Below are 12,938 nucleotides of genomic sequence, written 5' to 3'. Positions count from 1 at the left end.
GCCCTGACACACTGTGAGACCTCACACAACCCGACAGGGCCCTGACACACTGTGAGACCTCACACAACCCGACAGGGTCCTGACACAGTGTGAGACCCCACACACTCTGACAGGGACCTGACACATTGTGAGACGCCACACACCCCTGACAGGGTCCTGACACACATTGATATCCCACACACTATTCACACGGTCCTGACACTCTGTGAGACCCCACACACACCTGAAAAGGTCCTGACACACTGTCACACCCCACACACCACTGACAGGGACCTGACACACTTTAAGACCACACACACAACTGACAGACAGGGTCCTGACACAGTGTGAGACCCCACACACCCCTAACAGGGTCCTAACACTCTGTGAGACCCCACACACTATTGACACGTTCCTGACACACTGTGAGACCACACACACCCCTGACAGGGACCTGACGCACTGTGAGACTCCACACTCACCTCTCAGGGTCCTGACAGACTGTGAGACCACACACACCCTGGATAGCGTCCTGACAGACTGTGAGATGCCACACACCCCTGACAGGGTCCTGACACACATTGCGATCCCACACACATCTGAGAGGGTTCTGACACAGTATGAGACCCCACAAACCACTCACAGTGTCCTGACACACTGTGAAACCCCACATAACCCTGACAGGGTCCTGGCACACTGTGAGTCCTAACACACCCCCGAGAGGGTGATGACACACTGTGAGTCCCCAGACACCCCTAACAAGATCCTGATGCACTGTGAGACGCCACACGCATGACAGGGTCCGGACACACATTGAGATCCCACACACATCTGAGACAGTCATGATACACTGTGAGACCGCCCCACCCTCCCCGACAGTGTCCAGACAAACTGTGAGACCTCACACATCCCTGGCAGGGTCCAGACACACTGTGAGACCTCACACAACCTAGGTAGGGTCCTGACACACTGTAAGACCCCACACACCCCAAAAGGATCCTGACACACTGTGAGATTCCCCCCCACCCCCAGAAAAGGGTCCCAACACACTGTGAGACCCCCAAACAAATCACTGGGTCCTGACACACAGTGAAACCCCACAAACCCGTGACAGCGTCCTGACAGACTGTGAGAACCCACACACCCCTGGTATGGTTCAAACACGCTGTGAGACCCCACACACAACTGACAGACAGTGTCCTGTTACACTGTGAGACCCCACACACTCCTGACAGGGACCTGACACACTGTGAGACCCCACACACACCTGAAAGGGCTCCTGACGCACTGTGAGACCCGACACACCCCAAAATGGTCCTGACACACTGTGAGATCCAACACACCCCTGACAGTGACCTGACGCACTGTGAGACGCCACACAGCCCTGACAGGGTCCTGACACACTGTGAGACCCCACACACCCCTGACAGGGTCCTGACATACTGTGAAACCCCACACACCCCTGGCACTGTCCAGTCAAACTGTAAGACCCCACACCCCCATGACAGGGTCCTGTCACACTGTGAGACTGCACACACCCCTGACAGGCTCAGGAAATGCTGTGAGATGCCACACACGCCTGAGAGGGCCCTGACACACTGTGAGACCTCACACAACCCGACAGGGCCCTCACACACTGTGAGACCTCACACAACCCGACAGGGTCCTGACACAGTGTGAGACCCCACACACTCTGACAGGGACCTGACACATTGTGAGACGCCACACACCCCTGACAGGGTCCTGACACACATTGATATCCCACACACTATTCACACGGTCCTGACACTCTGTGAGACCCCACACACACCTGAAAAGGTCCTGACACACTGTGAGACCCCACACACCCCTGGCAGGGTCCTGACACACTGTGAGACCCCACACACCCCTGACAGGGTCCTGACATACTGTGAAACCCCACACACCCCTGGCACTGTCCAGTCAAACTGTAAGACCCCACACCCCCATGACAGCGTCCTGTCACACTGTGAGACCGCACACACCCCTGACAGGCTCAGGAAATGCTGTGAGATGCCACACACGCCTGAGAGGGCCCTGACACACTGTGAGACCTCACACAACCCGACAGGGTCCTGACACACTGTGAGACCTCACACAACCCGACAGGGTCCTGACACAGTGTGAGACCCCACACACTCTGACAGGGACCTGACACATTGTGAGACGCCACACACCCTGACAGGGACCTGACACACATTGATATCCCACACACTATTCACACGGTCCTGACACTCTGTGAGACCCCACACACACCTGAAAAGGTCCTGACACACTGTCACACCCCCACACACCACTGACAGGGACCTGACACACTTTAAGACCCCACACACCACTGACAGGGACCTGACACACTTTAAGACCACACACACAACTGACAGACAGGGTCCTGACACAGTGTGAGACCCCACACACCCCCTAACAGGGTCCTAACACTCTGTGAGACCCCACACACTATTGACACGTTCCTGACACACTGTGAGACCACACACACCCCTGACAGGTCCTGACATACTGTGAAACCCCACACCCCTGGCACTGTCCAGTCAAACTGTAAGACCCCACACCCCCATGACAGGGTCCTGTCACACTGTGAGACCGCACACACCTCTGACAGGCTCAGGAAATGCTGTGAGATGCCACACACGCCTGAGAGGGCCCTGACACACTGTGAGACCTCACACAACCCGACAGGGCCCTGACACACTGTGAGACCTCACACAACCCGACAGGGCCCTGACACACTGTGAGACCTCACACAACCCAACAGGGTCCTGACACAGTGTGAGACCCCACACACTCTGACAGGGACCTGACACATTGTGAGACGCCACACACCCCTGACAGGGTCCTGACACACATTGATATCCCACACACTATTCACACGGTCCTGACACTCTGTGAGACCCCACACACACCTGAAAAGGTCCTGACACACTGTGAGACCCCACACACCCCTGGCAGGGTCCTGACACACTGTGAGACCCCACACACCCCTGACAGGGTCCTGACATACTGTGAAACCCCACACACCCCTGGCACTGTCCAGTCAAACTGTAAGACCCCACACCCCCATGACAGCGTCCTGTCACACTGTGAGACCGCACACACCCCTGACAGGCTCAGGAAATGCTGTGAGATGCCACACACGCCTGAGAGGGCCCTGACACACTGTGAGACCTCACACAACCCGACAGGGTCCTGACACAGTGTGAGACCCCACACACTCTGACAGGGACCTGACACATTGTGAGACGCCACACACCCTGACAGGGACCTGACACACATTGATATCCCACACACTATTCACACGGTCCTGACACTCTGTGAGACCCCACACACACCTGAAAAGGTCCTGACACACTGTCACACCCCACACACCACTGACAGGGACCTGACACACTTTAAGACCACACACACACTGACAGACAGGGTCCTGACACAGTGTGAGACCCCACACACCCCTAACAGGGTCCTAACACTCTGTGAGACCCCACACACTATTGACACGTTCCTGACACACTGTGAGACCACACACACCCCTGACAGGGACCTGACGCACTGTGAGACTCCACACTCACCTCTCAGGGTCCTGACAGACTGTGAGATGCCACACACCCCTGACAGGGTCCTGACACACATTGCGATCCCACACACATCTGAGAGGGTTCTGACACAGTATGAGACCCCACAAACCACTCACAGTGTCCTGACACACTGTGAAACCCCACATAACCCTGACAGGGTCCTGGCACACTGTGAGTCCTAACACACCCCCGAGAGGGTGATGACACACTGTGAGTCCCCAGACACCCCTAACAAGATCCTGATGCACTGTGAGACGCCACAACCGCATGACAGGGTCCGGACACACATTGAGATCCCACACACATCTGAGACAGTCATGATACACTGTGAGACCGCCCCACCCTCCCCGACAGTGTCCAGACAAACTGTGAGACCTCACACATCCCTGGCAGGGTCCAGACACACTGTGAGACCTCACACAACCTAGGTAGGGTCCTGACACACTGTAAGACCCCACACACCCCTGAGAGGGTCCTGACACACGGTGCGATCCCACACACCCCTGACAGGGTTCAGAAGCACTGTGAGACCCCACACACCCCCAAAGGATCCTGACACACTGTGAGATTCCCCCCCACCCCCAGAAAAGGGTCCCAACACACTGTGAGACCCCCAAACAAATCACTGGGTCCTGACACACAGTGAAACCCCACAAACCCGTGACAGCGTCCTGACAGACTGTGAGAACCCACACACCCCTGGTATGGTTCAAACACGCTGTGAGACCCCACACACAACTGACAGACAGTGTCCTGTTACACTGTGAGACCCCACACACTCCTGACAGGGACCTGACACACTGTGAGACCCCACACACACCTGAAAGGGCTCCTGACGCACTGTGAGACCCGACACACCCCAAAATGGTCCTGACACACTGTGAGATCCAACACACCCCTGACAGTGACCTGACGCACTGTGAGACGCCACACAGCCCTGACAGGGTCCTGACACACATTGCGATCCCAATACACACCTGAGAGGGTTCTGACTGCACTGTTAGATCCCCCACAACAGCATCCTGACACACTGTGAGACCCCCCACAACCACCACAAGATCCTGACACACTGTGAAACCGCACAAACCACTCACAGTGCCCTGACACACAGTGAAACCCCACACACCCCTGACAGGGACCTGACACACTGTGAGACCCCACACACCCGTGACAGGGTTCAGAAACACTTTGAGACCCCACACACCCAGAGGGGTCCTGACACACTGTGAGACCACACACCCCTGACAAGGGCCTGACACACTGCGAGACCCCACACAACTCTGGCAGGGTCCTGACACACTGTGAGACCCCACACACCCCTGACAGGGTCCTGACACACTGTGAGACCCCACACACCCCTGACAGGGACCTGACACACTGTGAGACCCCACACACCCCTGGCAGGGTCCTGACACACTCTGAGACCCCCCACCCCCGGAAAAGGGTCCTGACACACTGTGAAACCCCGCAAACCAGTAACAGGGTCCTGACACACTGCAAAACCCCAGAACCCCAGAAACCCGTGACAGCGTCCTGACAGACTGTGAGACCCCACACACCCCTGACAGGGTCCTGACACACTGTGAGACCGCACACACCCCTGATAGTGTCCCGACGCACGGTGAAACACTGACACATTGTGGGTCCTGACACACTATGATCCCTCAAACAACCCTGAGAGGGTCCTGACACACTCTGAGACCCCACACACCCCTGACAGGCTCTTGACACACTGTGCAACCCCACACACCCCTAACAGTGTCCTGACACACTGTAAGACCCCACACACCCCTGAGAGGGACCTGACACACTGTGAGACCCCACACACCCCTGAGAGGGACCTGACACACTGTGAGACCCCACACACCCCTGAGAGGGACCTGACACACTGTGAGACCCCACAGGCCCCAAAAGGTTCCTGACACACTGTGAGACCCCAATTAATGCAATAGCTTTGAGCTAACTCTTGTGTATTTAAATACCGAGTTCTGAGTTGAGGCATCTAACAGTTTGTTCACTGTCTGTTCCCATGGAAGATGTTCAACAGAAACACAAGGAGACTCTGCGGGCACAAACTGAAACACTGAGAGTGAACACGATCCTGATGAGGGAGAAGGTGAAGGTTTTCCAGCTGGTTGATCGATACGCTGAGCTCACGGTCATTTCTACTGTTCGAGATCGGAGACTGGTGGAACATGAGCTGCTGGCAAGAGGCAGAGACCACGAGGAGTGGAGAGAGGAACATCTCCGCAGAGAGCTGGAAAAAATCCGCACTGATCAGCTGTTCCAGAGCAGCTTTTCCCGGAGTAAATCCAAATCTGGGCGTTCGGCAGCAGTGGCCGGAGTGCCAGGGATCGGGAAAACAACAATGGTACAAAAGATTGTTTATGACTGGGCCACAGGGAAAATATACCAACAATTCCAGTTTGTCTTCAGTTTCAAATTCCGGGATTTAAATTCCATTAACTGCAGAATAAACCTGAAGGAACTGATTCTGGATCAGTATCCTTACTTTGGGAATATCCTGAGAGAGGTCTGGAAGAACCCAGAGGGATTGCTGTTTATATTTGATGGTTTGGATGAATTCAATGACAAAATTGATTTTGCTGACAGTCAGAGAGACACAGAACCTCGGTCCACATGCACAGATCCTGAATTCAAGTGCAAGGTGTCTGACATTGTGTACAGTTTAATCCAGCACAAGCTGCTCCCAGGGTGTTCAGTGCTGGTGACCACCCGCCCCACTGCGTTACATTTACTGGAAAAGGCGAAGATCAGTATCTGGGCTGAAATCCTGGGATTTGTTGGTGAGGAACGGAAGGAATATTTCATCAGGCATTTTGAAGATCAGACGGTGGCAGCAGCTGTTTTCAAACACGTGGAGGAGAACGAGATCCTGTACACCATGAGCTACAACCCCTCCTACTGCTGGATCCTCGCTCTGGCACTGGGCCCCTTCTTCACACAAAGAGTCAGGGACCCACAGCGAGTTCCCAAGACCATCACCCAACTGTATTCCTACTATATTTACAACATCCTGAAAAACCACGGCCGTGAGATTGAGAACCCCTGTGATGTGTTACTCAGGGTTGGTCAGATGGCCTTCAGAGGAGTGTTCGATAAGAAGATTGTATTTACAGATGGAGATTTGATCAACTACAATCTGCAACCTTCCCAGTTCCTGTCCGGGTTCCTGATGGAGCTTTTGGAGAGAGAGGATTCTGCCCGGAGCGTGGTGTACACATTCCCACACCTCACCATCCAAGAGTTTGTAGCTGCAGTCGCACAATTCCTAAATCCACATCCCGGGAATATCCTGAAATTCCTCACTGAAGCCCACAGCACGACAGATGGGCGATTTGAGATATTTCTCCGTTTTGTTGCTGGTCTCTCCAACCAATGACAGCTCGGGGCCTGGAGGAGTTTCTGGGTCCATTTCCTCATCAAACAACCTGCCGGGTGATTGACTGGGTGAAGGAGAGGTTAAACGCCAGAGTGGAAACACGAAGAGTGAAGCTGGTAAAAGGAGCCTCCTGAACACATTGCACTACCTGTTTGAGTCTCAGAATCGTGGACTGGCTCAGGCCGCACTGGGATCTGTGGAAACACTTTCATTCAGTGGAATGACACTGACCCCGATTGACTGCGCGGTCCTGTCTCATGTCATCGGACTCTGTGATACAATAAAACACCTCGACCTGGGGAACTGCCACATTCAGTGTGAAGGAATCCAGCGGCTGGGACCCGGGCTGCACAAGTGCCGGGAGTTGAGGTAACTTGATTTATCTCTCACTCTGAACTGTGAAACTGTCCCATTGTGTTGTTTCAATGTAAAGGGATTTGGGTAAAACTGTGATAAATACGATTGTGAAGATTGTGACAAATGCCATCACCCTTCGTCCTGTGGGATCTTTGTTCCCCATCCCCGTTCCTCCTCATCCCTGCCCCTCCCGACCCTCTCACATCAGGAACACGTTTCTGACCATCGGGGAATGGGACAGAATATGTGGAGTTTACAGGGTCACACCGACAGACTAAATTACTGACATTCGGTGAATACCCTGGAGCTGGGCACTGAGGGACATTGACAGTGATGGGAACTCCGATCAGTGATTTACTGAAGGGTTTAATGTTTCCTGAAATATCCGAGTGAGAGAAATTCCCTCAGACCCGCGGCTTGAATCACTTTGTTCATCAATTTGTCTGTTTGTCTTTAGACTGAGTTTTAATAAACTGGGAGATTCAGGAGTGAACCGGTGTCTGCGGCTCTGAGGAACCCGGAGTGTAAAATACAGAAACTGGAGTAAGTACCAGACTGTGGGAGATTGTGTTTACAGTCACTGGGTGTCTGACACTGAACATTAATGTGATCAGTAATTGTGTTACTGATAAACACTGGGGATTTGTACCGTCTCCTGTCTCTCTGTGTCCTTCACCCTCACTCTCTCTCATCTCCAGGCTGTTCAATGTCGGTCTCACAGATTCTGGTGCCGAGGATCTCGTCTCCACTCTCAGTACAAACCATCACTGACGGAGCTAGACCTGGGTTTTAATAAACTGGGAGATTCAGGAGTGAAACTGGTGTCTGCGGCTCTGAGGAACCCGGAGTGTAAAATACAGAAACTGGGGTAAGTACCAGACTGTGGGAGATTGTGTTTACAGTCACTGGGTGTCTGACACTGAACATAATGTGATCAGTAATTGAGTTACTGATAAACACTGGGGATTTGTACCGTCTCCTGTCTCTCTGTGTCCTTCACCCTCACTCTCTCTCATCTCCAGGCTGTGGATGTCGGTCTCACAGATTCTGGTGCCGAGGATCTCGTCTCCGCTCTCAGTACAAACCCATCACTGACGGAGCTGAACCTGGGATTAAACTCACTGACAGACCGATCTGTCCCCGCTCTCCGCCGCCTCATACTGACCCTCCGAGTCTGGAGCGGATCGGGTGAGTGTTTGTGTTAATGTTAATGCTCAATGTGATAAAATATCAGCGGATCCGCGGGTTTTCTGGTGATATTTGTCTGTGAGTGTTGTCCCCTGTTACTGACACTGTTGTGTGATCTGTTTATTTCATCTTTATTCTCCCATCTGTTTCAGTCTGGAGGACAATCTGTTCAGTGAGACCGGGGAGAAGGAACTGAGATCTCTGCAGGAACCCAGACCCGGACTGACCGTGATCTGTGAACATCTGAATGTGTGAACATCCCCGCCCGCGGGATGCCGACAGTTTGGCCGATTCCCCGCCCTCCCCTTTAACCCCCGCCCCCTCCCCCCCCACCTTCCCCTTACCTTTAATGGCCACGCGCCAGTTTAATTCCCAACCGTTTTTAACGGAACTAGCTTCAGGTTCGCGCTGTGCGTCGCTCGCTGGTCTCCCGTGGTGACGTATTTCCGCCTCCTGTCCAGCGGCGCTGCTTCTGCCGGATGTGCGGGTTCGAGACCCCGGGGAATGACACAGACAGGAAGAGCCCGGGGGCCGGGGCTCAGTCTGGGACACCGGTGTCCCGGGGTGGGATTATCCCGGGAGTACGTAATGCTGGCTGGCCCGCTGCGTCCACGGGCAACTTTTACGTTTCATGCCGGGGAATTACACAGACAGGAAGGGCCCGATGATGGCGGGTTTTTTCTGAGACACCGGCGTGGATAACTTCACTCACATCATCTCTGAACTGATTCCACAACCTACGGACTCACTTTCAAATAATTTACAACTCGTGTCAGTATTATTTAATATTTTATTTGCACAAATTTCCCTTCCTTTGCACGTTGCTTGTTGGTTACTCTTTGTTTTTGTATAGTTTTTCATAAATTCTGCTATATTGATTTATTGTCCTGTAAATGACTGCAGTAAAATGAATCTCGGGGTAGTATATGGTGACAAATAAGAACTTTGATAATAAACAACACGCATCAAAGTTGCTGGTGAACGCAGCAGGCCAGGCAGCATCTCTAGGAAGAGGTGCAGTCGAGACCCTTCGTCAGGACTAACTGAGGGAAGAGTGAGTAAGAGATTTGAAAGTTGGAGGGGGAGGGGGAGATCCAAAATGATAGGAGAAGACAGGAGGGGGAGGGATGGAGCCAAGAGCTGGACAGGTGATTGGCAAAAGGGCATGAGAGGATCATGGGACAGGAGGTCCGGGGAGAAGGAAAAGGGTGAGGAGGGGGAACCCAGAGGATGGGCAAGGGGACAAAAAAGGGAAATGATAAATAAAGTCCCATCACACACTCGTGGGGTCAGACACAGCATGAAACTCCCTCTATACCATCCCATCACACACTCCCGGGGTCAAACACAGAGTGAATCTCCCACCACACCGTCCCATCACACACTCCCGGGGTCAGACACAGCGTGAATCTCCCACCACACCGTCCCATCACACACTCCCGGGGTCAGACACAGAGTAAATCTCCCACCACACCATCCCATCACACACTCCCGGGGTCAAACACAGAGTGAATCTCTCACCACACCGTCCCATCACACACTCCCGGGGTCAGACACAGAGTGAATCTCCCACCACACCGTCCCATCACACACTCCCGGGGTCAGACACAGCGTGAATCTCCCACCACACCATCCCATCACACACTCCCGGGGTCAGACACAGCGTGAAGCTCCCTCCACGCCGTTCCATCACACAATCCCAGTGACTCCCTTGTCCATTCGTCCCCCCCACATCCCTTCCCACCTATCTCCCACCCAGCACTAATCCTTGTAAGCGGAACAAGTGCTACACATGCCCTTACACTTCCTCCCTCACCACCATTCAGGGCCCCAGACAGTCCTTCCAGGTGAGGCGAGACTTCACCTGTGAGTCGGCTGGGGTGATAAACTGCGTCCGGTGCTCCCGATGTGGCCTTCTATATATTGGCGAGACCCGACGCAGACTGGGAGACCGCTTTGCTGAACAACTAAGCCCTGCCCACCAGAGAAAGCAGGATCTCCCAGTGGCCACACATTTTAATTCCACGTCCCATTCCCATTCTGACATGTCTTTCCACGGCCTCCTCTACTGTAAAGATGAAGCCACACTCAGATTGGAGGAACAACACCTTATATTCCGTCTGGGTAGCCTCCAATCTGATGGCATGAACATTGACTTCTCTAACTTCAGTTAATGCCCCACCTCTGCTTTGTACCCCATCCCTTATTTATTATTTATTATCATTATTATTTTTCCCCATTTTTTCTCTCCCTTTTTTCTCCCTCTGTCCCTCTCACTATAGTGGGTTCACCTCCCCTTTCTTTTTCCCTAGGCCTCCTGTCCCATGACCCCCCCCCCCTTCTCCAACTCTGTATACCGTTTGCCAATTAACTGTCCAGCTCTTGGCCCCATTCCTCCCCCTCCCCCTCCCACTTTCCAATCTCTGACTATCTCTTCTTTAAATTAGTCCTGACGAAGGGTCTCGACCCGAAACGTCGACTGTACCTCTTCCTAGAGATGCTGCCTGGCCTGCTGTGTTCACCAGAATTTTTGTGTGTGTTCCTTGGTTAATGTGGCCGCCAGGGATGGAGTGAGACACTGACTTACAATGGTCACAGTCGCACACAGAATCTATGGCGAAGGAACATGCGGTGCCCGTGGATACAATCCCGGGATCGAGTGTCTTATTGATTATAATAACAGTATTTTAATTTGTGTTTTATATAGTCTTGGGTATTTCATGTATGTTTTAATTCTAATAATTTTGTCATTGAATAAACTAATGTATATATCTCAGATATTCACACATAAACATATACATGTGGGTTTTGGGGAGGAGGGGTGAGGGGTTTGGGAGGAAGAGGAGTGACGGGACGAGGAGTGGACTGATGAGACGGTGACCGTGGCGAAGTCATTGACTCAATAGGGGACGAAAAGGGGAGGCGAAAGTTCCTGTCACAAACTGGTGGTGACGTGGATAAGATAGAGTCGGGGTGAGGAGGAGTGAAACGACAGGAAGGGAGCGGGAGTGATCTGACCAGGAAGGAGGGAAAGTAATGGGACGAGGTGGGAGGGGATCTGATGGGACGGGAAGGGAGGGGAAGTTGCAGGACCAGGAAAGAGGGGTCTGAAAGGAGAGGGTGGGCAGGAACAGGATGGGGCGTGTGGGGGAAGGGTGGGTGATTTCGATCCTTCGCAAATAAGACGGACGGCAAGAAGGAGAGCGCGGACAGGGGAAATGGGGAGCGAGAGGTCGAGACGCGATCTGGGCTGATGGGACGGAGAGTTGAGTGTCTGAACGGAGGGAGAGGGGAGAGACTCACTCAACGAGAGAGGGAAGGGATCGGGTGAGGGAGCGAAATTTCCCATCGGACAACGTTCACCACCCAGAATGTGTTGGATGGCAGGAGAAAGGACAAGGGGACGGAGAGGGGAGGGTGTCAGGAGTGATGGAGTGAGTAGTGGAGAGACTCACAGGGTAACTGAAAGAGAGGGCGATGAGGAGTTGAGATTGAATAAACAGGGAGGGAAGTGAGTGGGAGGTGAGGAAAAGGGTGTGACTATTTCTACGATGCTGGGAGAGCGGTTTCAATGATAACCATCACAAAATGGCCACCAGCCAGGGTGAGACGGGCGGTGATAGAGGGGACAGAGAGCGGAGTGTGTCAGGAGTGACCGGATGCCGCGGGTGGGACAGGGCGACTCGTAACAAGGGAGCTTGAACTGGGGGGTTCCCACGGGGAGGAATGTGACCACGGGAATGTTACCCACCAACCCCCACCCCCAACTCCGTCTCCAAAATCCGGCCTTGATTTTCCTTTCAGGCCGCTCGGCCCGAATCCTTTGGGCTGTCCCGTGGAGCGGGGAACGTGTCGTCACTGGGGCCCGTCAGAGGCCGGGGTGGGCGCCGGTTCGCTGGAGAAGATGGAGGCGAGGTCCGGCGGTGCGAGCTGGTTAGCGTGGATCACCATCATTCTCTGTGGGTGGGGGAGAGGGAGGGATCAGATTGAGGAGGGGACGGGAGAAAGAGAAGGTGAGGAGAGGAGACGGGATCCACTACCCACTCCCACAGCCTCTCTCTCCCTCCGTCCCTCTCTCCACCCCCTCTGTCCCTCCATCTCTTCCCCCCACCTCTCTCTCCCCCTCCCTATCCTCCTCTCCCCACCCCTTTCATTCCCTTTCTGCCCCCATCTCTCTCTCTTGCTCCCTCCCATCTCTCCCCACCCTCTTTCCATCTCCCCCCATCTCTCCCACCCATGTCCCATCCCCCGCCGCCCACACCCCCCCGGTGCACAGGAAGATCCCACTCACCACCGGAGGCCGCACGGCGCAGCACTCGAGGTTCCTGCAGTTGACGATGGCCGTGAGGACGGACATCACCAGGGAGACCAGGCAGTTCACCAGCAAAATCACCGTCACCCCGCTC

At 53.8% G+C, this 12,938-nt stretch overlaps 1 protein-coding gene, 1 long non-coding RNA gene and 1 pseudogene across 2 annotated transcripts in view; 2 read left to right on the top strand and 1 right to left on the bottom strand.

Annotated features, from left to right (window-relative positions):
• LOC140207806 (uncharacterized) overlaps positions 1-6,277 on the top strand; it is a 116,820-nt gene extending 110,543 nt beyond the window's left edge. Inside the window, exons 7-8 of the mRNA XM_072276369.1 lie at positions 5,621-6,157; positions 6,273-6,277. Coding sequence (XP_072132470.1) covers positions 5,621-6,157; positions 6,273-6,277 — 542 coding nt within the window. The remainder of the gene's footprint in view (positions 1-5,620; positions 6,158-6,272) is intronic.
• On the bottom strand, positions 186-1,947 carry LOC140207380 (uncharacterized; annotated as a pseudogene).
• Positions 6,278-7,069: 792 nt separating the features above from the next.
• Positions 7,070-8,200, top strand: LOC140207470 (uncharacterized). Its single transcript, XR_011888563.1, has 3 exons — positions 7,070-7,356; positions 7,802-7,887; positions 8,043-8,200. It is a non-coding gene; the product is annotated as an uncharacterized lncRNA (long non-coding RNA).
• The last annotated feature ends 4,738 nt before the right edge of the window (positions 8,201-12,938 follow it).

This window comes from Mobula birostris, chromosome 13, assembly GCF_030028105.1.
Source record: "Mobula birostris isolate sMobBir1 chromosome 13, sMobBir1.hap1, whole genome shotgun sequence".
NCBI classification, from domain to species: Eukaryota; Metazoa; Chordata; class Chondrichthyes; order Myliobatiformes; family Myliobatidae; genus Mobula; species Mobula birostris.
Note: the sequence above shows the minus strand (reverse complement) of the source record. Positions and strands in the feature narration are given on the sequence as shown.